Source organism: Strix aluco, chromosome 20 (assembly GCF_031877795.1).
Source record: "Strix aluco isolate bStrAlu1 chromosome 20, bStrAlu1.hap1, whole genome shotgun sequence".
Taxonomy (NCBI): domain Eukaryota; kingdom Metazoa; phylum Chordata; class Aves; order Strigiformes; family Strigidae; genus Strix; species Strix aluco.
In genome coordinates this window covers 15,726,930-15,748,309 of record NC_133950.1, presented here as the reverse complement: position 1 = coordinate 15,748,309, position 21,380 = coordinate 15,726,930, and the positions used below count along the sequence as shown (strand labels likewise).

At 52.6% G+C, this 21,380-nt stretch overlaps 1 protein-coding gene across 5 annotated transcripts in view; it reads right to left on the bottom strand.

The window, feature by feature from the left end:
- PBX3 (PBX homeobox 3) overlaps positions 1 to 21,380 on the bottom strand; it is a 113,908-nt gene that overhangs the window by 2,229 nt on the left and 90,299 nt on the right. For 4 of the 5 annotated variants that reach the window (XM_074846516.1, XM_074846517.1, XM_074846518.1 and 1 more), the window contains exons 3-8: positions 19,054 to 19,295; positions 13,142 to 13,332; positions 11,083 to 11,218; positions 4,580 to 4,745; positions 3,221 to 3,333; positions 2,308 to 2,397 (exon numbers count right to left, since the gene is read on the bottom strand). In XM_074846516.1, coding sequence (XP_074702617.1) covers positions 2,308 to 2,397; positions 3,221 to 3,333; positions 4,580 to 4,745; positions 11,083 to 11,218; positions 13,142 to 13,332; positions 19,054 to 19,295 — 938 coding nt within the window. The remainder of the gene's footprint in view (positions 1 to 2,307; positions 2,398 to 3,220; positions 3,334 to 4,579; positions 4,746 to 11,082; positions 11,219 to 13,141; positions 13,333 to 19,053; positions 19,296 to 21,380) is intronic. The other variant, XM_074846520.1, reaches the window with a different exon arrangement.

The following is a 21,380-nucleotide window of genomic DNA, read 5'->3' as shown; positions in this document are numbered from 1 at the left end:
CGGCCGATCGAGGCAATTGCTGAAATCAATGTCTGATCAAATTTCTGCTGTGGCAGACAGCTTGTCGCTACATATTTTTATGTCAGTCAAGAAGAGGGAGGCGCAGGGCTCGTGAGTTGGGGGAGGCTGAGTGGAAGTGACGGGGAGGCCTCTCCACACAGCCCGCGAGAGCCGCCCCGGCCCCGCGCTCCCGCCGCCCCCGGCCTCGGCAGGGAAAGGTTGGCCTGTGCTAATGTGCTCGGCACGGGCCTCGGCACCACAACCATCGGCGGCCTGGCTCGGCACCGCGGCCTGCGGCGACACCGCGCACTCTCCCGGGAGGAAGGGGCAGGGACAGCGATGGCGTCGCGTGGGACCTCCCGGCCTGCCCCGCCGTCGCCCCTCGTCACAGCCAGCCCTCGAGCCCCCGCACCCAGCCTGCCTAGGTTTTACATTAAAAAAAAGGTTCATCTATCACGACGAAAGAAAATGCTTTATGGCTCCAACAGGAGGAGAAACAAGCCTCGGTAATTATCTCCTTTGTAGATGAAAAACAGCAAACAGAGGAGCTCTTATCCTGACAAATTCAAAGGTTCGGGTTTGGCTTCTCTTAAGTAAAATTAACGGCAGCACCAACCTGCAATCGTATCAAGGCTGAAACCTCACCACCCGCCTTAAAATACTCAACTGTTCAGACACAGACTGAAAACGTACAAAATCCTACTCCAAATGCAGAGGCACCGCTGCTTTTTTATTTTTTAAAGATATGAGAATCTACTTAGAGAAAGAAAAACTCTTGTGCAGATATGAGTCTAAAGATATTCCATCTGAAGTAAACATCATTCCTCTTTTATCCAAATTTATAAACAACAAATGTACAATATTTTTACTCAGCTTGGCAGCTGGAGGAGAGGTTGTCAGCAAGCATTCTTTTTTTCAAATAAATTAATCCTTACTCTGGTGGTTTGAGATTATGCACTGTATTATACAACAGTGCCTTATCAGGCCTCATCAGTGAAGATGGAATTCATGTCTGTAAAATGCTGCAGGCAATCACAGTTTCATATTTTATCATGTTGATAAGGATATCGCAAATTCTCTGAAGCATTTCAAAACACTTAAACGAAAAAGGAGAAATGCAACTAAAAGGCTTTTTATATGGTTTGTTGTGGGTTATTATGAGTTATTTATAAACCCAAAAAGAAAGATTTGACATTTCAAATGTAAAAGATTTGAGTATTTAATGGTACTTTTTTCCCTTTACAATTGAACATCTTCAATCACATTTTAAATCATTAATATTTACTCTCATGGCAAGTGGAAAACCAAAAAGGGGGAAAAACCTCCCATTCCCTGTGGCTGCAGCATCTCACACCAGGTCTCCCCGTGTTCCCGCAGGCACCATCTCTCAGCACCCGCATCCCGACCCACAGCGGGTTGTGAAACGCAGGGGCAGCCCCTGGGATGGGGGAGACGGTCGCTGGGCAGGGAACGCCCGACAGTCATTTTAAAGTCCATGAATATGAAGGAAAACAAATGAAAGTCACCTCTCAAGCAAGCACGAAAAGTTAACAAAAAAAATTAAAGCATTAATTGTTGAAGTTGTAAATGAGAGAAGCAAGCTGGAAATGAAGGATGAAAAGGATCTGCCGTGGAGCCCTCGCCACAGAGGCTGCTGCTGTGGGTGGTATTTCATCCCCGGCTTTCATGCCGACAGAAGAATAGATCTCTGCGTTTATTTATCCTGGCGCCTCGCGCGCAGGCTACGGGGTCCAGCCTGCGAGGGTCTGAGCACTGTCAGACCTCACTGCTTACAGCCAGAGGTAGGACATTTAGCACCTATCACCATCAAGCCTATAATCCCTCAATTTACTAGCATCTGCTTGCCAGACTTACTACTCTCTCCCGTTTGGAGTAACAAGGCCAAAAGTACTTCTCAAACAGAGGAAAAATGGGCACCCTTGAAATGGCTAAAAGTATATCAAAAGCACAGTGCTGGTGTCTGATTGCAGGCAATAACAACCACAAGTACGGAGTTATCTGACCATCTCTGTGCGGAGAACAAGAGCCTTCTCACCAAGGCTATTACTTTGTAACTCATAAGGCTGAAAAATATAAAAATTCGAATCACAGTCACAGCCCTAGGAATTTCTCTCTTCTTACATTACCAAGACTCACAGCTGTATCAAGGGCTATTCTGTGGTTCATCCCCAAAGACGCGATATTAAAAAACGCTACTGCAGGAGTAATTAATACATGTATTAATGACTGCATTTACCTGCCACCGTGCTTACGGCTCTCCAAACTATCGTTCCCCCAGGTACTCACATTTAAATTATGTGGACTGTACAGTGAATTTCCTCCCAAGCCATCATTGTATCCTCCCGTCTGATTGATAACATGACGCAGGGTATCCACCTTAAAGTAAGGGGAAACAAAATTCATCATTCCAAATCTATTAAAACATCATCACTTACAATAGGCAACATTTTGAATTATGTGAGCCAAAAGGGTTTAGCATCTTCTATGAAAGGCAAATTTATCAATCAAGAATGACTGGCAGAATTTCAACAAATCCTTGCATGTTAAAAACCATACATCTTTGCTTCTCACACCAGCCAAACAACAACTTCCTCACAGCAGTGCGTCCTGTAGGTCCTTCTTAAGTGTCTGCAGCAAAGTGCTGTGCATATTTATACGTCTGTATGTGCTTGCATGTATGGGAAGAGATTATGGCGTATATACTGCATCTAAAACATGGAGTTAGCCCTGTCTGAAAGGATTGGAAAAGTGACTGAGAATGAGTTGTATTTTAATAGCTCAGTTAGATGTGTTCTGACATTTAAATAAATGAATAAATAAAAGTTTGTGCAATAAATGAAAGATGGGTTTTTTTTAAAAAAAAAGAAAAAGAAAAAAGAAAAAAAAAGAAAAGGAAAAAAGAAAGAAAATTCACTGGGTTTACAGTGTCCATGGAAGTCAGACGCACCCAATCCCATTCCATGAGCTCAAGCCAGAGCCGAATGCATTCACAAAGCTTAAAGTTTCAATCAGAAAAAAATCACTCTTTCCTTTATATTTGTGAAATTCAATGCTGGGGTAAGAATAGGTCACATTCAGAAATATGCAGCCTCCACTCTGCAGCGAGGCACAGACCATTGAATAGAGCCAGAGTAAGGTGGAATTTTTAGCCCAAACCCTACCCTGCTAGAAAGGCCCTACTTTGGGGCATTTCTCCTACCTGTGACTGCACATTGGCTCCGACTTGGGACCCCTGGTAAGAATCCCCATTCAGACTCTGCATGTTCATGAACATGTCCCCAGAATTTGGGAGGTTAAAAGAACCAGAAGAACCTGGAAAGGAAAGAGTTAGGTAGCTGAATAACAGAGAGCTGCAAATATATAACCCCAGAGACCTGAGGGCAGGGGAAGGAGAAGAAGACAGGAGAGGAGAAGGAAAGGCAGAGCGCAGCAGAGGGAAAGCTGCCGGCCCTGGCGCAGGGCGAGCTCGGGCCACCGGCCCCCCGCCCACCGGCTCGGCGCCTCCAGAGCCGGTCCCACCGCACCGGCTGCCGCCGCGCTGGGAGAGCCCAGAAGCCCCGTGCGACCTGGGTCAGCTTTTCCCTCTGGAAGAGCAGCCAGTACCACCACAGGCTTTCATGTCGAGAGCTCTCCTCCAGCGGATCGCTTCCTCAGGAGATGCTATCACCAAACTCTCCCAGAAAAACTCATTTTGAGCCTGCGCTTAATGTCTCCTTCAAAAGGAAATGGCTGGCAATTTCTAATTAGCGGATTTATTGCCGTCAGAGGAGGAACCTTTTTCTTACTTTCTTTTGATTAAAGTTTTTTTTTTCCCATGGATCTTTATACCCTTTAAAAGTTGTCTACAACTAAGTCACAGCAAAACTTCACTGTAAATAGTGTCAGACACATCTGTGCTTCATGGAAACCTTTGCCTCTGGAGCCCAAAAAAGCGACTTCCTCTTCACACACTCCCGCTACTAATTTAATGCTTAGATTTGCAAAATGTCAACAACACACTAGCGAGACAATTTTTAAATACTGCAGAAGAACACATGGTAGAGCAACTCCAAAATAAAAGCTGCATCCTTAGATTTCTATATATAATATCAACTCCATTTCAAGCAGCCCAGGGTTTAAACTCTAATTAGTGCATGCTAAAATATTCCTCTATTTTGTTCTTATCTTGACAATAAATTTAACAGCTCTACAAAAACAGACTTGGAGCTCTGTCTCATCCTATTTTATGTTATTTTCACTGAATGAAAGAATGCTTAAAATATCTACGGAAACACTGCCAGCAGCCTGAGCCAGGCAGACGCTACCGCTGCGGGAATTACACGGGCCGCGCTCCGCTCCCCTGTGAGGCCGCGGGAGCTTCCCCGCCGAAGCCGCCGGGACCAGCTACGGCAGCGCTCGGCCTGCAGCTCCCCGGGCTTGGCACCGCTCCCCATGCCACGAGTGGGTCTGCGAGGGAGCTGCAGCCTCCTCGGCCCGGCCGCACTCGCTAAGGTGCCATCGAGGGTCTTCCTTCACGGCCTGCCCCTCGGGGTGATTATTGCATGAGCCGGGTACATACCAGAGTTTGGTGTGGTGGGGGAGTTTGTCTGGTTGTTCTGGACGGCCGCGGCCACGGCGTGCGCTGCGGTCACAGCCGTCTTTGCCGCGTAGAGATTGGCTTCTTCCTGGAACTTCCCGATGTTCTTCTTGTACCTGATTCTCTTATTGCCAAACCAGTTGGACACCTGCAGCGGGGAGAGGTGGGAAGGGTGAAGGACACAAAGCGCTCGGCCTGGCGAAGCGTGATCCCTCCCAGATGTCACGTTTGGTGAGCAAGTAGGTGCGCCCCAGCCCCCAGCCCCTATCTGCCGGGTACCCCCCTTAACCGAGCAGCAACCGAGGATCAGTCAAATATTACTACGGATGCGAGCGTGATCTGGATCTGCTCCTGTTGGCAAACCGATGCACAAGGGGTGACTCTTTGATGACAACACATATCCTGGAGCTTGCTGTAGCATTTAGTACAGCATTGTCTCCTACTTCTATGAGCCATTTGTCAACAAAATCAGTGCAAGACCCCGAAAGCTGCTGAAGGGGGACTGAGGTCCGGTTGAGTGAGGGTGAGCAGGCAGCGAGAGCAATTGTTCTTTATTTTTGGGCTGGAACAACCTTGGCAGCCCACTCATAGAATCATGTTTGGTTGGCTGAAAATGAAAGGAATCATATAAATCAATAATGGCTGAAAAGTCACTTTGTCATCTCCCTTTGAAGATACTGTACTGAAGCCAAGATGGCTCACGGGGCACTGACTATTAACCCACACAGAGGTCACGGCTGGAGCCGCTCAGAAAAGTTCGTGCAATCTTTCTCAGCGGCTTTGTTTAACTTCAGCTGCTGTAACAGAGCTCCTAAATAACAAACCCGGTTTGTAACATGGACGACGGCCAACGCTGCTGAGACAAAAAAGCATCTGCAGCAACACAGAGGTAAAGGGGAGGGGACCAGTAATTACACCAGTGGTTACTGGCCAGGCCTGCAGCAGGGGACCCAGCGCCCGGCAAGGCAGGGGCTGGGGTCCTGCGCGCCCCGGGGCCCCCGCACCCCCACAGCTGCACCCCGCCACGGGCCGCGGCAGCTCTGCGGCACCTCTCGCACCCCCACGCTCCATCCCAGCGCCCAGTAAGGGACCCCACTGCAGGGAGGACACAAATCCTGCTCTATTTCATGTAGCTATAGCTTTTGTTTAAACACAATTAATGAAAAGCCTCTAGCTTTTAACGGCAATACAAAAGGTACCTTATACATTCTGTTCCCTAGATAATACTCCACCGTATTCTATATATTGCACTTAATATTACCTTGTCAGTCAGAGAAGCAATAATACATTAATGAAACCTAGCAAATAATTATTGTGGACAATCAGATTATGCTTTATTAACAGTTTCATAATTGAGGAATCTCTGTACATCAACTGTATTGTCCACGGATGTGTGCGAGACCCCTCTGTTTATGCACGCCCCTGGACCAATCAAACAACAGCCATCACTAATAAAGGTTTATTTAATTCTCACAGTAAAATTTTAATATCACCAGCAGCCTGGGGAAGCCTCAACGAGTGGATTTGCTTGACATCAGATCGTTTCCATTCTGCTAGTCCCAATACTTCTTAATCTTTAATATCAAGGCAATTAAAATTAATGGCCACTCATCCAGAGCCACTGTGGGCAGTGTTTCCTTGACATCAATTGTTTGATGGGATTACCTAGAGGTTAAACTAACAAGCAAGGTTTAATTGGAAGCAATGAGAGGAGCAGCGATCGTACGTTATGTTTAACCCGCATACCACATCTAAAGGAGCATCCAGAAATGTTAAACTATTTCTGAGATTAAAGTGCAGCGTCCGGGGCTGCCCCGGGAAGCCACAGCATCCCTCTGGGGTCGGGCACCCACCGCCCGGGGCCTCCCTGGCGAAGGCCTCTCCGAAGGATTCCAGCTGGATTCTGCGCCGTGGGGCTGTGCCGGCCACCGGCAGCCTCCCCTGCCCGCCGGGCCCTGCCCTCGCTGCCGGCCACAGCCCCCCCGGGATGCTGGTGCTGGGCTGCCCCCGGGCCCCGGCTCCTCGCCCAGCCCCGCGCTCACCCGAAAAATGAAAGTTGCCTCCATCGCGAGCTGCTTCACAACACATTTTTCATTAAAACAAACTATCTCTTCACATAAAAAAACAATGAACATCTTTCTCCTCCTGATCATTGAAGGCCGATTAATTAATTGGGCTTAATTGTATATTACATTTCAAACAATACTGTTGCACTTATTTATCATGTTAATTGCAATGTTAAATAAAAAGACAATAAATTATTACTTAAATCATCAAGATGCCTAACGTGGGATTTGGGATGGGGCAGGCCTGCCTCATGTCTCCGCACTGGCTGATTTCATGGGATAAATCAGTGCTCGTTCTGCAAGAGACACAGCTGACACGAGAGCATCACCGCTGAAATTAGTGAACTACGTATTTATGGATCACGGACATTTTTCCATTGTGTTTCCCAGTGTTCATAGCACACAGTTTGTATTCCACACCTAATCAAGTGGCACAAAATAGAAAATTTTGAAAACCAACACGGCACAGTTACAGTGCATGATCTAAAACTAGGAATTTTACCTCTAGAAACTATTTCCTTAAGCTTGCATCTTTTTTTTTTCTTTTCCTTGCTTCCCACATGAAGTCAAGGGGTACGAGCCTGTACATCCGCAGCTCTCCCTGTCAATCTGCTTACAGAAACAGACTCAGAAGCAGCAGGGGCAGGAGGGGCATTGAGAACCAGCTTCTGCATTCTTTCTTTAAAAGAATTTTAAATATATTCCCTTGTCAACCACATCCTTCTTTTGTTTGAAGCAGTGAAAAATTTTATTGCTGTAATCCACTGACATGCTTTCAGCAATGACTATGCCCTTTCTATAGCCCATATGATAGACTGATAGTTGTTCATGACACCCTGAAAGAGGCTCATCTGCAAAAGTATAAAACATCAGCCTCGCAGCCATGGTAAGGGGAGAACAGATGATACAGTTTATCTCCCTCAAACACGTGCTGATCGGGTAGCTCTAAATTACAGCCGACGATGTTCTCTGTTAAGGACATTTTTTTTCCCCTAGAATTACCTTTTCCATACTCTTAAAAATGAAATTGTGCGAGGTGTTCATCTTAATAAATAGTTTGTCTTTATTCTTTTCTTTAAAAACCTTCTCTACATATTATTTTAAACACCGATGTCAAAACTGGAACCATCTATCTCCCATCTGCAACTAAACAATTCTGGGAGACAATTTTCCTTGCAGCTTGGTAAAGCGCTGTGGCAGCAAGATTTCCAGTAAACTGCTTAATCTGGGGGGAGGATGACCCAAAACACTAATTAAGTGTTTGAGGGAGAAATGTTCTGCCATGAACCTGCCCCCAGCATTTACAAGGCACTGACGGCACAAGAAAGAAATGCCTTGGATCGTCGTTAGGAGAGACTACAGGGGAAGCCTGGCTCAGCCAGAAAAAGGACAAAGCCTCTTCATCAAACATGAACCGCAACATCCAGGAGTTTGGAAAGCCATCCGTTAACTTTGGTTTGGTTTTTGGTTTTTTTTTTTCCCCCTCCATTTTCCAGCTCTTTGCACCTCTGGGGCATTTGTAGCACGGGAGGTAAATAGGGCACGGTGCCAGGCACGGCGATGTCCCAGGGACTCCTGGTCAAGGCTGGAAATATGTGTGCTCAGAGATTTTTCATAAAAGCCCTGTGCAAGGTGTAGCTCAGTCACTCGCTTGGATGCCATTGCTTATCCCATGCGATGCTATTCCTGCCAGTATTTTAAATGACTGCTCAATTCACCCCTGATTTCTGGATTGCATCCTCTGGCTTCTGCTGCCAACCACCACAGCAGTGTGCACCAGGCTATTTTACAGTGCTTGCTCAGAGCTTTTCTGCTAGATGGCCTCAAAAATACATACATTTTTCAGTACAAAGAAAGACAACTCCAGCCCAGTTTGACCTAGTAAATACCAACTAACCCCACAGTCCCGCCGTGCAGCCTTTGGAAGTGCCTTTGAAAATCAAAGATTAGGATATCCATAGTATTCACATTTTCCAGCTGTGACAGCAGATTTATCAGGAACTTAAGCAGCCAGCTGATCACAGGCACTCCCTCTCTCACATACATGCTCCTCTCCCATGAGATGATACATTGCCCCGTTTGCAGGCTTTCCCGTCATCCCGAGGTTTTCTGAGCCATTTATAATACCTTGCCAGAGTGAAGCTGCAGCCCCGGCCCCAAACCCGTGGCCAGCGCCCAGGTCGCGTGGCCGGCGCTGCCCTCGCTCCCGGCTGGAAAACGTCACCCTGCAAAGCCGAGGCCACCGCACGCAGCACTACGGGGGACACCACACAGCTACTGCCATCGTCACTCAGCCCTCCTAATGGATTCAACCAACAACTAATTCATGCTTGTATCAAATATTAAAGAGACAAACCTATAGTCACGTCACAGCCTCGCTGCTGCCGCTACGTTTTTGGACCATCTGCCTGCCTTTTACTTCGTTCTACAACATATACATTAAGTCTTATCAAACAAATAATTAAGAAATCAGATCTATTAGCACTAGAAGCAATCAGTTATGGCTTCTCAAATGTTCCATCCCATTTCCTTCAGTCACTCCAGCCTTATCTAGATCTAGCTTTTTATCTGTCCACCCTGCGGGATCACTAACTCCTCCTCTGCCAGGCACAAAACAGAAAACATCTCTTCAGCAGGTCTGTTGTGCTCTTTACCGTGGAATCTCCCCCAGTTACAATCTCCCAGCAGAGCTGAAGAACTTTGGGTTTCCCCAAGTTTGTGTTGATGGTGTTGCCTCTCCTAACTCCACGGCAGGCTGCCTCGGCTCACGTGGGAAGATTCTTGGACACCACTTACTGGAGGAATCGCTATAAACCACCTCATGCCAAGAGGACTGAAACCAGCAGCAGGACGTAGGGCTGCAGGCCAAGGTGCCCAGGTACTCGTGTGCTCCTGGGCAGCCGCGGGGACGCCTGTGGGCATGGAAGAGCTGCCCAGCAGCCACCAAGGCTGTCCCTGTACCTGCCAGGGCTGCGGTCGCTCGCATGATGCAACAGTGATGGAGGAGTGAGAGGAAACAAGTTTGGTGCTGAATTTCCCCCCCAAAATTCCTGCCCATCACCACAGCCACTCATAAATGGACCGAGAGAAGCTGTCCCCATCCCCATCCCTCGCCTTCCCCTGGCACCGGCGCTTCCCACCCCGCCCAGAGCACGGACGGCGCAGCGTGCCGAGGGACGAGCATGGCACACACGTGGCTGCTGGCCCCTCGTGTCGGGGGGCAGTCTGGCTGGGGCTGTACTGAGGGTGCACCCAAAGTCAATGAAGTGATATCAGATCTGGGGGAGCTGGGCAGCCGTTCATCTGAAAGTCTTCAATAAGTGCCTGAATTTTTCATGCATTCAAGGGAGACCTATAAAGTAAATCTCAACTCAGGTCTTAATTATAAAGCTAAAGGTTGCATTGCTAATAATGCCAATACTGCAGCCTGCAATCATTAATAGTTAACACATTCGCCGCAGGCATTGCTCCTCTAAAGGACCTGAAATATTGATAAGTGCAGGCGCTGGAGCTGGGAGGAGACGGCACGCCGGCCCTTGCAGCAGGCAGCGGGGTGGCTGGAGAACTTGGGAACTGCTGCTGAGTGTTCCCTGCCACCCAGGTGCAACCTTCCCTGAGCTGCAGGAGCCAGATTTGCTCTGGGAACAATTTGGTTTTCTAGCAAATGTCCAGGCCACAAAGAAATGCAAAGTGTTGGTTTGCTTTTCAAGGTCTCTGGTGAAGGAAAGCTCGACAGAGCAGTGCCATCGGCCTGAACATCGCTGCAGGTGTCCTCTGGCCTGTACAGAAAGCAGCCGTAGCCAGCGACACTGTGTGTTTCCGATTAGGGAGATGCTGGCTTTCTTGCATTAACTTCACAGTAACATCTGTTATATGTGATAAAAGGAGAAAACCTGCCTAATACATTTTTGCTACAGAGAAACCACTCGTGTCACTTCAATATATCGAGAGGCTGAATTTCTGTCTGGCTCAGAAAAAAAAACTTCAAGCAATCAAAGAAATTTTGATCTATAGAGATAGATTATATGTTTGTCAATAAACTGGCCTTCCCCTGAAATAATGGTAAGTTGTAATGAATTCCTAAGTCAGTAAGGTTGAGCAAGGAATCGTACTGCACAGGGAGAAAGCTGAGGGTGCTAACCTTACAGCCTTTGTATTTCTATCTTCATACACACACTTCTTACCCCCCGCCACCGCAGGCACGCTGCCTTTCCTGCGCAGTTTAGTCACATTCCCTCACCCTGCTGAACGTTACAGCAGTCAGCGATGCCAGCCTGAAGGGATGACGAAGGGCAGGGAGGGGCTCCACGCCGCACACCCCCGCTGAAGCACATCCCGGGGCCCGGAGGGGGCCGCAGCTTCACGAGGGGAGCAGGAGGCCGAGGCACTGCCTGGGGCCTGCACCCACCCGCTGCTCACCTGCGATACTGTGATGCTGCATTTCTTTGCCAGCTCTTCTTTGGCTTCTTCACTGGGGTAGGGGTTACTGAGGTGGGAGTAAAAATATTCGTTCAAGATTTCTGTGGCTTGTTTACTGAAGTTACGCCTTTTCCGTCTGAAACGAGAAAAACAAACCACGGCTGTTCTTCCAGATGCACGCAGAGCTCTGGCGGGGTCAGCTGGGGTGGGAGCGACCCCTGTTCCACGTGTCCGTGCTGCAGCACGCAGCAACACAAACAGCACCATCTCGGTAGCCCTGACCCCTTTGGGGTAGCCCATGGGGGCTCTGGGCACTGTGTGGTGGGCTACAACACCCACGTCTGGCCATTCAGGGACCTGCCTCTGCACGGGGTTTCATCCCGCGGGTGCACGGACCCCGCTGCGTGCCGCGGCAGAAAACACGACGAAGCAGAAGGCGAGGCAGGGCGCTGAGCCGGGCCCTGGGAGCCCCCTCCTCACCCAACCCCAGGCTGGACCCTGCTGCTAAACCGCCCTGCGCTGAGGGCGGCCTAACGCACCTCCTTCCCTTTAGCAGCAGGTCAGCCACGGCTCCCGCACACGGCGCAGGACGGGGCAGCCCCGCTGCTGCGTCTTTGCTGTGGAGCTAATTGGCTTCTGTGGGTGAGCGGCTTTTGGGGCTCCGCGAGGGACCCCCACCTGTAGGGCTGAGGGGGGCCCAGGCTCTCGGGGACAGGTACCGAGGCGTGCGGCCCCGTAACCTGGCCAGAAAGCGAAGCCTTTCGGCAGCGCCTGCACAGCTGCGGGGCCTTGCCTCCGAGCCCGCGTCAGCCCCTCTCCTTCTCCCCAGAACACCCTCCCGAAAGCACGGGTTAAACATTTCCTTCCGAGCTCCCTTCCCCTCAGGGCTGGTTGCAATCAAACTGCCTGTGCCCGAGGCCAGCAGGCAGCCGAGCGCAATCCCCAGCGCTCTCTTCCAGCGGTATCACGATGCTGCTAACTACGCTGTATCCTGGAGCAGGCAGGCTCTCTCCCCAGAGCTATGTTTATCTCATTACTGTGCTTCCGCTCATTTTGCCTTATTTACCTTCCTCCTTTTTAAAGAAATCACTTTAAAATGTGCATCTGCAAGCTTTACCTTTTGCAGTTACTGGAGCTCTCCATAGACATTTCCTCCAACTGTTTGTAATTACCCTAATTTGCCACACCTGCCAGTGACCTCCTTGTTAATAAAATTATTTTGCTCTTGTTTAGCTCCTCACAGCTTTCAGGTGTGAAGCATGAGCTAGCTGCTGAGGGGAGGCTCTGCGTGGTGCCTGCTGCTCCTCCCGGCTCTGCCAGCTGCCAGGGTCCTGCTCTGCGGAGGGGAGCCCCGCCGAAGGGCTGGGGCTGGGGCCCGACACCCCAACTCACCAGGGCTTCCAAACAATTCTGGCTGTGCCTATAAACCCCCCTAAGCCCCCTCTGCCTGCTTCCTCGCAGCCTGCCCTGGGGGCCGGGGGCTGTGCTGGCTGTGAGGGTTCGGAAGGGGCTGCCTCCTCCCGCGCCCCGGCCAGGCGACAGCTTGTTGGGAGACGGGCCAGCAGATCTGGCTTTCGGCAGCGTCGTCGCCCGTCCTACCTCGGGTGCGCGGCTGCTCACCCGGCGTCAGCCACAGCCCCTGGGCACGTCCCTCCCAGGGAACTCGGCTCGTCCCTGGCGGGGTCAGCGTTTTTGCGAGGTCGGCCTTACGCTGCGAGCCATCGGCACCGGCAGCTGTTTAAATAACTGCCGGGGTGACATCAGCGCTTTGCACAAACCCCGCGCGACTCCCAGACGAGTGGGGTAAACAAGCAAGCATCGGGTGAACAAGCCTTATCTTTGCTCTAAAATATGGAGAACAGACACTGCTGTTTGTGAAAGCTCTGTGCAGGAAACCCCTCTTTCACAGCGGCTGCTGGGTGAAGGACGAGGGCCCTGGGCTTGTGCTGGGGCAGAGCAGCCTCTCCCAGCGGGGCCCAGTCAGGCCAGGCTCGCCCCGTCCTGCCCAGCAATCGCCCCTTCCCCCCAGAAAGAGCCGGGGCACTCGCCTCTGCCTTACCTGGCATCGAGGAACCTTGATCTTAAAATCATTACTGCTTCACAAGTACTTTGTTTGAGCTGCATCTGGATGGAGCTGAATTTTCGATGAATGATGCCCACCATCCTTTCAATCTCCTTGGGAGAAATGGGACGTGTCCGGCTCTGTTCTCTGAGAAGGTTCATCACATGTGTGGTAAATTCATTACACGCCTGTGAAGGAAGGAGAGGCTTAGAAACTGTTTTGTGCTGTTCCGCAAGGACACGAGCGTGGGCCTGGCTGTTGGGGGGGGCCGGGGGACCCTCGCGTGGCCCCGTCCCCTCCACACGCGCACGGCTGCGGGAGCTGGTCACACACACCATGTCCGTGAGCCCCCGCGACTGCGAGCCGAGCAACCGCGCCACAGCTCCTTCCACTTGTCCCCTTCAACATCCCCGTGTCCCCAGCCCGGCCGCGGCAGAGAGGAGAGGCTGGGATCGGTGTGTGTGACAGCTGCAGGCAGGAGGGGGATGTCAGCAGGGACTCAGCAGCCCAGTGAGCAAAACCTGGGGAGGGCTGTGGGTCCCGCAGCCCACGAGCCACGGGCAAGCCCCCCGCACCAGCGGAGCAGCTCCAGACCCTCCCAGGGCTCCGTGGCCTCAGAGGGGGGTTTCAGCAAAGCCGTGCCCAAGCCTGGCCCATGCCATGCTGCTGAGGCACCGAAGGAGGGAAGGCATGACGAGCCATCAGTTATCAGTCCCAGACCCCGCAGGTGACCGGACACGGTGACAGAAACTTCTCCAGGCTGCACCATCGCCAGCCGCCACCTGATCGGAGCCACCGCACGCCGTCACGCTGGCATCCCGGCTTCCCCCACGCAGGCTGGGAGCTGCCACGAACTCCGCTGATTTATGTCTCCCTTATCTCTTTCAAAAACAAACCCCGGGACTGCCGGCTGCTAGGCAGAGCTGTGTGGTGGCCATGGGGCTAATCCCTTCCCAGGGGCCAGCCTGGTTTTCGAGCACATTTTGGGCACCAACCTACCCCCATCCTGATGGAGCCCCGGGGAGCGCAGAGGGGCCGGGTGCTGCACTGGCCTCAGCAAACAGCTCCCTGCTCCCGAGCCCTCATCAGGGGATGTGTGCGAGGCTGACGCAAGGGCCACCCATCGTAACGCACCGCGGGGCTGCGACCGCAGCCAAGGAACGCCACAGGATTTTGCTCTCGTGCATCTAATGTAAGGGGCGACGATCACGACGCTCAACAGCCAGTAAATCACGCAGAGGAAACACTGCAAGTACCTCGTCCAGACCCTACGTTACGTATTTGACTGTAGGTCCCCTTCTTCCTCTAAAGCCAGGGTGACAAATATCTGCGTAATTTGTCTGACAACTACATTTTCAGGGATTCTCCTATATTTCAATAGATTGTGCGAGGGAAGGAGTTAAAAGTGAAAAGTTTATGCATCTAAAAACTCATAATTTCCTATAACATTTGCTGAACGTCTCACAACTTATTAAGTGAAGCCATCTATGAATGCAAATGCTGATTAGCAATTTGGCAATAGCCCAACATTCGCAGAATTCACATAGCTTTTCTTTAAACCAGTAGTTCATACATGATTAATTAGAACATCTCATTTATGTAGTGTGCACTTTAGCTCATTACTCTAAGTAAAATTCGTTAAGTATTTACATTTAGATAATTAAAATCTGGGTACACCCTTAAGAAAGATGCATACACTTCAGGCAAAGTGATTTTTTTTTTCTTTACACTACTGAAAGTAAATTACAGGCTAATTTACATCCTTGCAGCGCCCGTTTGGAGGCAGCGCTCCGGCGAGCCTCGGCGAGAGCCTCCGTGCAGACGCCCTTCGCCTGCCATCGCTGAGCACGACGAGGACACGGTGCCACGGAGGCTGCGCCAGCTCACCCCGCTGCTCCACGCCAGCTCAGCACCTCTACACCAGCTCAGCACCTCCACACCAGTTCACCACCTCTATACCAGTTCACCATCACTCTACACCAGCTCCGCACCGCTCCCCACCAGCGCAGATGCGACAGCTCCTCCCGCCAGCGGCCGTTCCCTGCCTTTCTCAAGACTTTCTGAGCTCCAGGTTAAGGAGTTTGACACACGTCATCCTCTCTTCCCATCTGCATATTTTCTTTCTTCCTATTTTGACATTTCAGGCAGCAAAGCTTGCGGAGGTGACCAGCTGCCGTCCCCTCTCGCCACGCCGAAGAGATGGGGACGCTGCCCTGAGCACCCCTGGTCACACTCCTCTTGCCCAAGGAGGGCAGGAGTTCTCCTGGTGACCCGTTTCTCCTCCTACCATCCCAAAGCTTCGCCCTGTGCCAGCGCAGGCCCGGCACGGACAAGCCCCCCCCCCGGGAAGCACAGCGGCCTCGCCATGAGCCGGGAGGCAGCCGGGCACCGGTGCCTGCTCCCACTGGCATCACCGCACCGCGATGGTGTCCTCCCTGCGCGCTGCCTGCTGCGCTGCCTGCACAGCCTTAGCACGCCCAAGGTCGGGCTCAGCCCTCCAACCCATGGCAAAAGCACCAGCTTTGGCTCCCCCAGAAAGCGATGCACAGGGGCAAGGTAACGCAGGCACCGAAATGCAGCAACTCCCTCCCTGAGACAAGAGAGCGGCTCTGACTGTCCCAGAGATAGAGTGAACCCAGGGACTTGGCACTGAAAGAACATTTCAAGACACAACGTCTTGCCATGTGCCCCCTTGTTTGCAGACGTGGGAAATCCAGTTTTAAAACAAAATAAAAATGGCAACTGTTGCATTAAAAATATTTTCAGATGTGTCTTTTCTATGAGAAATATTTCTCCACATATATAGTATCAAAAATTGGACGTTTCAAAGCTAAACTGAGTTTCTTGCTTTCAAGAAGCAAAAATCTTTCCTCGAATTTACATGAATTGCTTGATGAGACTTCGTTTGGTTACAGCTACTTAGGGAGCCTGGTTTTAATTTATCTTCACCAGCACCTCCCATCTGCAGAGCTACTTCAGTGCAGCAGAGTGGAAGTAAGCTCAGAAGACTCTGACGCTTTGTCTTGTTTTCTCTTGTTTATTTATAGCGTCCGAGCTACTTGATCCCTTTTTCAGGACTATTTTTCAGGCCTCTGCTTGGTGCCCGAGACATTATTAATAATGTCAGGTTATAAGTGATGGCCTTGTTAACCTGCTCAGAAACCTTGTAGGAGTGGGGATGCTCCAGCTAGCCTTAATGCTTCATCAAGACTCCTCAGACGAGTGCAAGAAAAAGAGAGGAAATGGCCCAAAACAGTCTTCAGGGGCACGGTGCCAGCCAGCTCTCCGTGGGGCTGCTGGTGTCTTCCGAGCAGTCACACTTCACCCCAATTTGGGGTGAATTCAGTAGACATCTGTGAACTCAGGAAGCAGGTTCCCAGCTGCTCCGGGAGGCCTGGGACCCTTACAGTACTTTTGCCTACAGCAAAAAATGTATTTCAGTGTAATTATAGAAGATAGCTTTCAATATGTCATCTCTACTACAGTAGCTGTAAATTATGGAAGGAGCTGCCTGTGTACGGCCATTTCTCCCGGCGCACGGCAAGGGGAGAGCTGTGTGATGGCGTGACACACTTTCCATTTCTCTTTTTTTTTTTTTTTTCTGAGCACATTCCCCAAACTGGCAACAAATATCAGGATCAAACTCTGCCTGGAAAGCGTCTCCAGGAAGCTGCTCTGGTTCCTGCTGCCGGCTGCCGCGGAGCCGCGGGAGCTCCTGCACCGGGAGGGAGCTGGCAGGAGCCGCTCCCCGGCGCGGGCACCCACCTCTCCAGAACCTGCAGCTGCCAGAGGCCGAGACGCGAAGCCCTGGCTGCCTCTCGGCTGCGGGGATGGGCACGGCGGTGAGCCAAACCTGCAGGAGACGGTTTGCTGCAAGGCTGGGGAAATGATCGTCTTTCTGTAGAGCAGACGGTGCTGGGTGTCAGGATCAACAGGGACATGGAGAGGTTTTGGAGCAGCTCCACCGCGCTCTCCCTCTCCCAGCAGCTCTGGAGCATCCTCCAAAGTTTCCCATGGGGTGGACGGACGGCTGTGTCGTTTCAGCCGAAACCTTTGTAAATGGAGCTACAGGGATAAAAATGCTGCTGCTGCTGCCCCCCAGCACTGAGCTTGTGGGAGTCAGGGGGCACTGGCCAAGAAACGGCTGCAGGCCCTGACCTGCCACGGCCTCGGCCCCGGCCCTGCCTCCCGCCGCTGTCCCCGGGTGTTTACGCGACATGTCCCTGCCGGACGGTGCCTGTTCACCCCCACCGTGGCGCTACGGCTGCACACCGGGGCCCTGCGGAGCCCCAGGGTCCGTGCACAACATGGGGATCCTTGGAGCAGGGGGTTCGTTTGAGGGAGAAACAGAGATTTGCACAAAGACCCCGCCAGCCCTCTGCTCAGTTATTTGCTCACTACAACAACACAGTGAAAGAGGCAGCACAGATGAGGCCACACCATGACACTGGCACCACGGTCCCCCAGCGTCGGCAGCGGGATGCTGTGTGGACTGGGCAGGTGGGCACCGCCCCCCCAGTGCTCCGCCATGCCCCACCAGTGCCCCACCAGCGCCCCACACCCCCTCCCCACCACCCCATCGCCTCTACCCACTGCTGGCGCCCGGCAGGTGCCGGTCAGCTGTGGGGCACAGCCTGTCGCAGCCCGTGCCTTTGTTTCTGGTGGCACAAAAAAGCAAAGCAAAGCGGCCAGAGACCTTTCGGAGGGTCTTTGCATGAAAAAAAAGGGGAAACTCTACAATCAAGCGTCATGGAGGCACCCAGGCCCCGTTTTACGCCGGCGAGGCAGGGAGGGGAGCGTGGCGAGGCAGAGCACGGGGGCTGGGGGATGAGCTGGGCAGCACGGTGCTGCTCTTCTCCTCACCCTCGCAGTCTGAAGTGTTTTATCGCTGCCTCCACGTCTCTTTTGTGGTTTTGGTCTGTGCAGCCCGGTGCTGTGTCGTGACGGGCTGGGGGCAAGTGCAGGACTTCCCCGGCTCAGCTCAGAAACCACCGGCTGATGAGGTTCGCTGAGCTGATTAGGCTGAGGGTTTACAAGCTTTATTAGGGCACCTCTGGGAAGGTAAAATGAAGACATCGCTTGAGGCTTGCAAGGGCCAGGGGTCTCGTGTCATTCCTCCCTTCCCCGTCTCCTTTGATGTTGTTGTGCCTTGCAAAACCAGAAAAGAGAGGAGGCAGAGGGGTCTCTCCCACGGGTTCCAGAGAAACCGGGGTGGCACAGCCCCCCACCTCCCGGGCAGGAGCCGCACTGCCGGCAGCTCACGGCAAACGCTCCCGGTGCCACCGGCACCACAAACGCGGCGGGTCACCAGGTCTCTGCAGCACGCTCTCCGCTCCGGACAACGACACCGAGTGCCGGTGTCCGCCCGACCCGGGATTCCCGTATTTCCCCTCCGCAGCGGCGGCTCCCGAAGCCCCGACCAGGCGCTGTGCCGGCGCCTTGCCGCCCGCTCCCTCGCCAACCCGCCTTGTGCCGGATCCTCCCGCCGCCTGTGCCGGGGGCCCGTGGGCTGCAACCAGCACGGCCTCGCCGGCCCGCGCTCCCCGGCCTGTGCCAGACCCAGCCTGGCGACGCTTCATCACGGGGTGTGACAGCGGCACCGAGCGACAGACAACTCTCCTCCTCAATCCCTCTCCGGGCTGCCTCGAAGGGGAGAAACACGGGCGTCGCTTTTATGCGGTTACAGACAACAGAAAACACTCAGGCATGCAAGACATGCGTCCCGGGTCCAGCGAGCGGCTCCTCGAAGCCCGACGGCCTCCCGTGGCATCACGGCCCTTTACGGGGGAGAGGGTGGGGAAGGGGAGGAGGGGATGTGGTCCGGAGCTGGGCAGCGGCGGGCGCTGGAAGCGGAGGTGCAGAGGAGAGCAGCGGCAGGTACACGTACAACTGAGAGGCTGATGTCTGACCTGTTCATATTTCTCCAGCTCTGTGTGATAGATTTGTCTGATCTGGGTCAATTTGGCTCTGTAATCTGAGTGTTCAATAGAGTTATCTGAAGACCCTCCAGAGGCTGCTGCGGCTGCAGCTGCTGCCGCCGATCCCCCACCTTTCTCCGGACCTGAGACTCCTTCTGCCAGAAGCATATTGTCTAGTCTCATTAGCTGGGGATCGGGAGGGTCTTCCTCCTGGGCTCCTCGGATGCTCAAACCTTGGGCAGAAAAGAGAGAACAAGAGAAAACACAGTCAGTATTTCTCGCACCCACCCGGCCGCTGCCCGCTCGCCACACGCCTGCGAGGAGCCCTCCTGCCCCGCGGGGCCCAGACCTGCCCACGGCCCTTCCTCGCCCTGCGGGGGTACCCGAGCGGGCACCCTCCTCCGGGCAGGCCCCGGGAGCCGTACGGAGCCATATGGGAGCCTCTCAGTTCCCAGACGGAGCAGGGACGTCTCCGCGAGGCTTTAAAGGGCCCCGCAGAGTTTGTAAACGCTTCACTGTGAGTATTCCTTCCATGGCTTTCCAAGACAGCCAAATCTACGTAAGGCTGGCACTATCCTATACAATATATCACTTTGATGCAAGACCATGTGGTAAAAGTAAGTGCATTATTTATTTGGAAATAATTGATTTGCTTCTCATTTCCTTCCAAATGGATCTAAACACACGTTACCCTTATGGAGACGTACACCACTGGATTCCACCCCTCCTAGGAGGTCCGAGCCTTGGTTTGAAAGGCCTGGGGGAAAAAGCTGCCCCTCGCTCCTCCACTACAGGAGGCTTCAGGCGAAAAGCGGGGACGTGCCACGGCTCCCACCAGCACAAATCCCGCGGGCGCAGCCATGTCCATGTGTGCCCATGGCCTCTGTCCACACAGGTGGAGCTGGAATTTCCCATCAGGGGAGGGAAACGGTGGAGACAGAACTGGGAGCGTCACCTCGGGAACGGCGGCTGCGGGAGTGGGGTGCGGGGGCTCCGGCGGGCAGACAAGAAGGAATTAAACTGCCCCTCGCTGTGCAGGGATGTGGCTGCTACCACGATGCCGGGATACTGAGTTTAAATGTGTTTAAAATCACCAGTGCTCTTGCACTGCATTGTTGGGAACAACATTTTAAATCTAATTTTTGTTTTAAATCGAGAATTTCCAAAGCGATGCTCAGTCAGCAATCTTTTCCACGTCCTATAGATCAAGGCTGACAATTTGTAAGTTTAATCAGGTCACGCAGGCATGGTGCCAAGCTGTTATCAACAGTGCCGAAAAGAAAGTTTAAAAATAATTACAGTAGTACAAAATTCACTAGAGCCGTGGCTTCTGGAATCAACATTTCCATTAGCGATGTAACGCAACCGTGTACATCCCAGCCCAATTAACCTCTTTAGATCTGTTTAAGAGCAGGTATTGTGCTCTGGGTAGAGCGGGTCCCGGGGGTCTGCCGCTGGCACCCCGCGCCCGCCTCGCTCCTCGCAGCACGCCGGCTCCGCGCAGCCTGTGCCAGGCACGGCAGCACCATCCGCAGCGGCCGTGAGCACCAGCAGTGCTGCTTTTGGAGCAAGACGGGAACAGCCGCCGCTGCTCCTGTGCAAACAGATCCCACCCTCGGCGTCCCAAACCCCCCGTGCAGCGGGACATGACCCCCTGACCAGCCAACCTTCCAGACCCAAGGAAGCACAGCATTAATTTTGCTCTAAAATACACATTTTAAACCTGTCACCTTCATTTAAAACTGTAATTCCATATAATTTCATGGGAATAATAAAAATGTCTCATCAACTCTTTAAGTTATTTCTGTTGCCTGTTCAGAGGTCCGCAGATGAGCACGGTTTGACAACACCACGCATCGTCCCGGCACGCCCCCGGGCTGGCACACGCGTGTCGGGGACAGCCTGGGCGCAGCTGGGCCCACCCGTGCACGTGGCCGGGGAGGGCGATGCTGTGCTCGGGGGTCCCCGCGGCGGGAGGGGTGGTGGTCCCCGGCGAGGGAGCCCTGTGCCCACCCCAGCCGGGGCAGGACCGCTCTGCCCCTCGCGCCCCGGGGACTCCCGGGCCCTGCGGAGCTGCTACCGCAGGATGATTTCTCTGTGATGTTCCGGTGAGCCGTTCCTCCTGTTTATCTTATTCCTCCTCTGCTCTGGTGACAGCCTGTTTAACAACGCTCTGGTTTTAATCCACTCCAGCTCCTGTTCCTTTCTCATGAATGATTTCTACTGTTGTTTCTCCTTTTTGTTTCTCAGTCTGTGTTTCCTGTGCTCTGTTCCAGCTGGTTTTCCCCAGCTGCATTACTGCTGTGAACTCATCCACC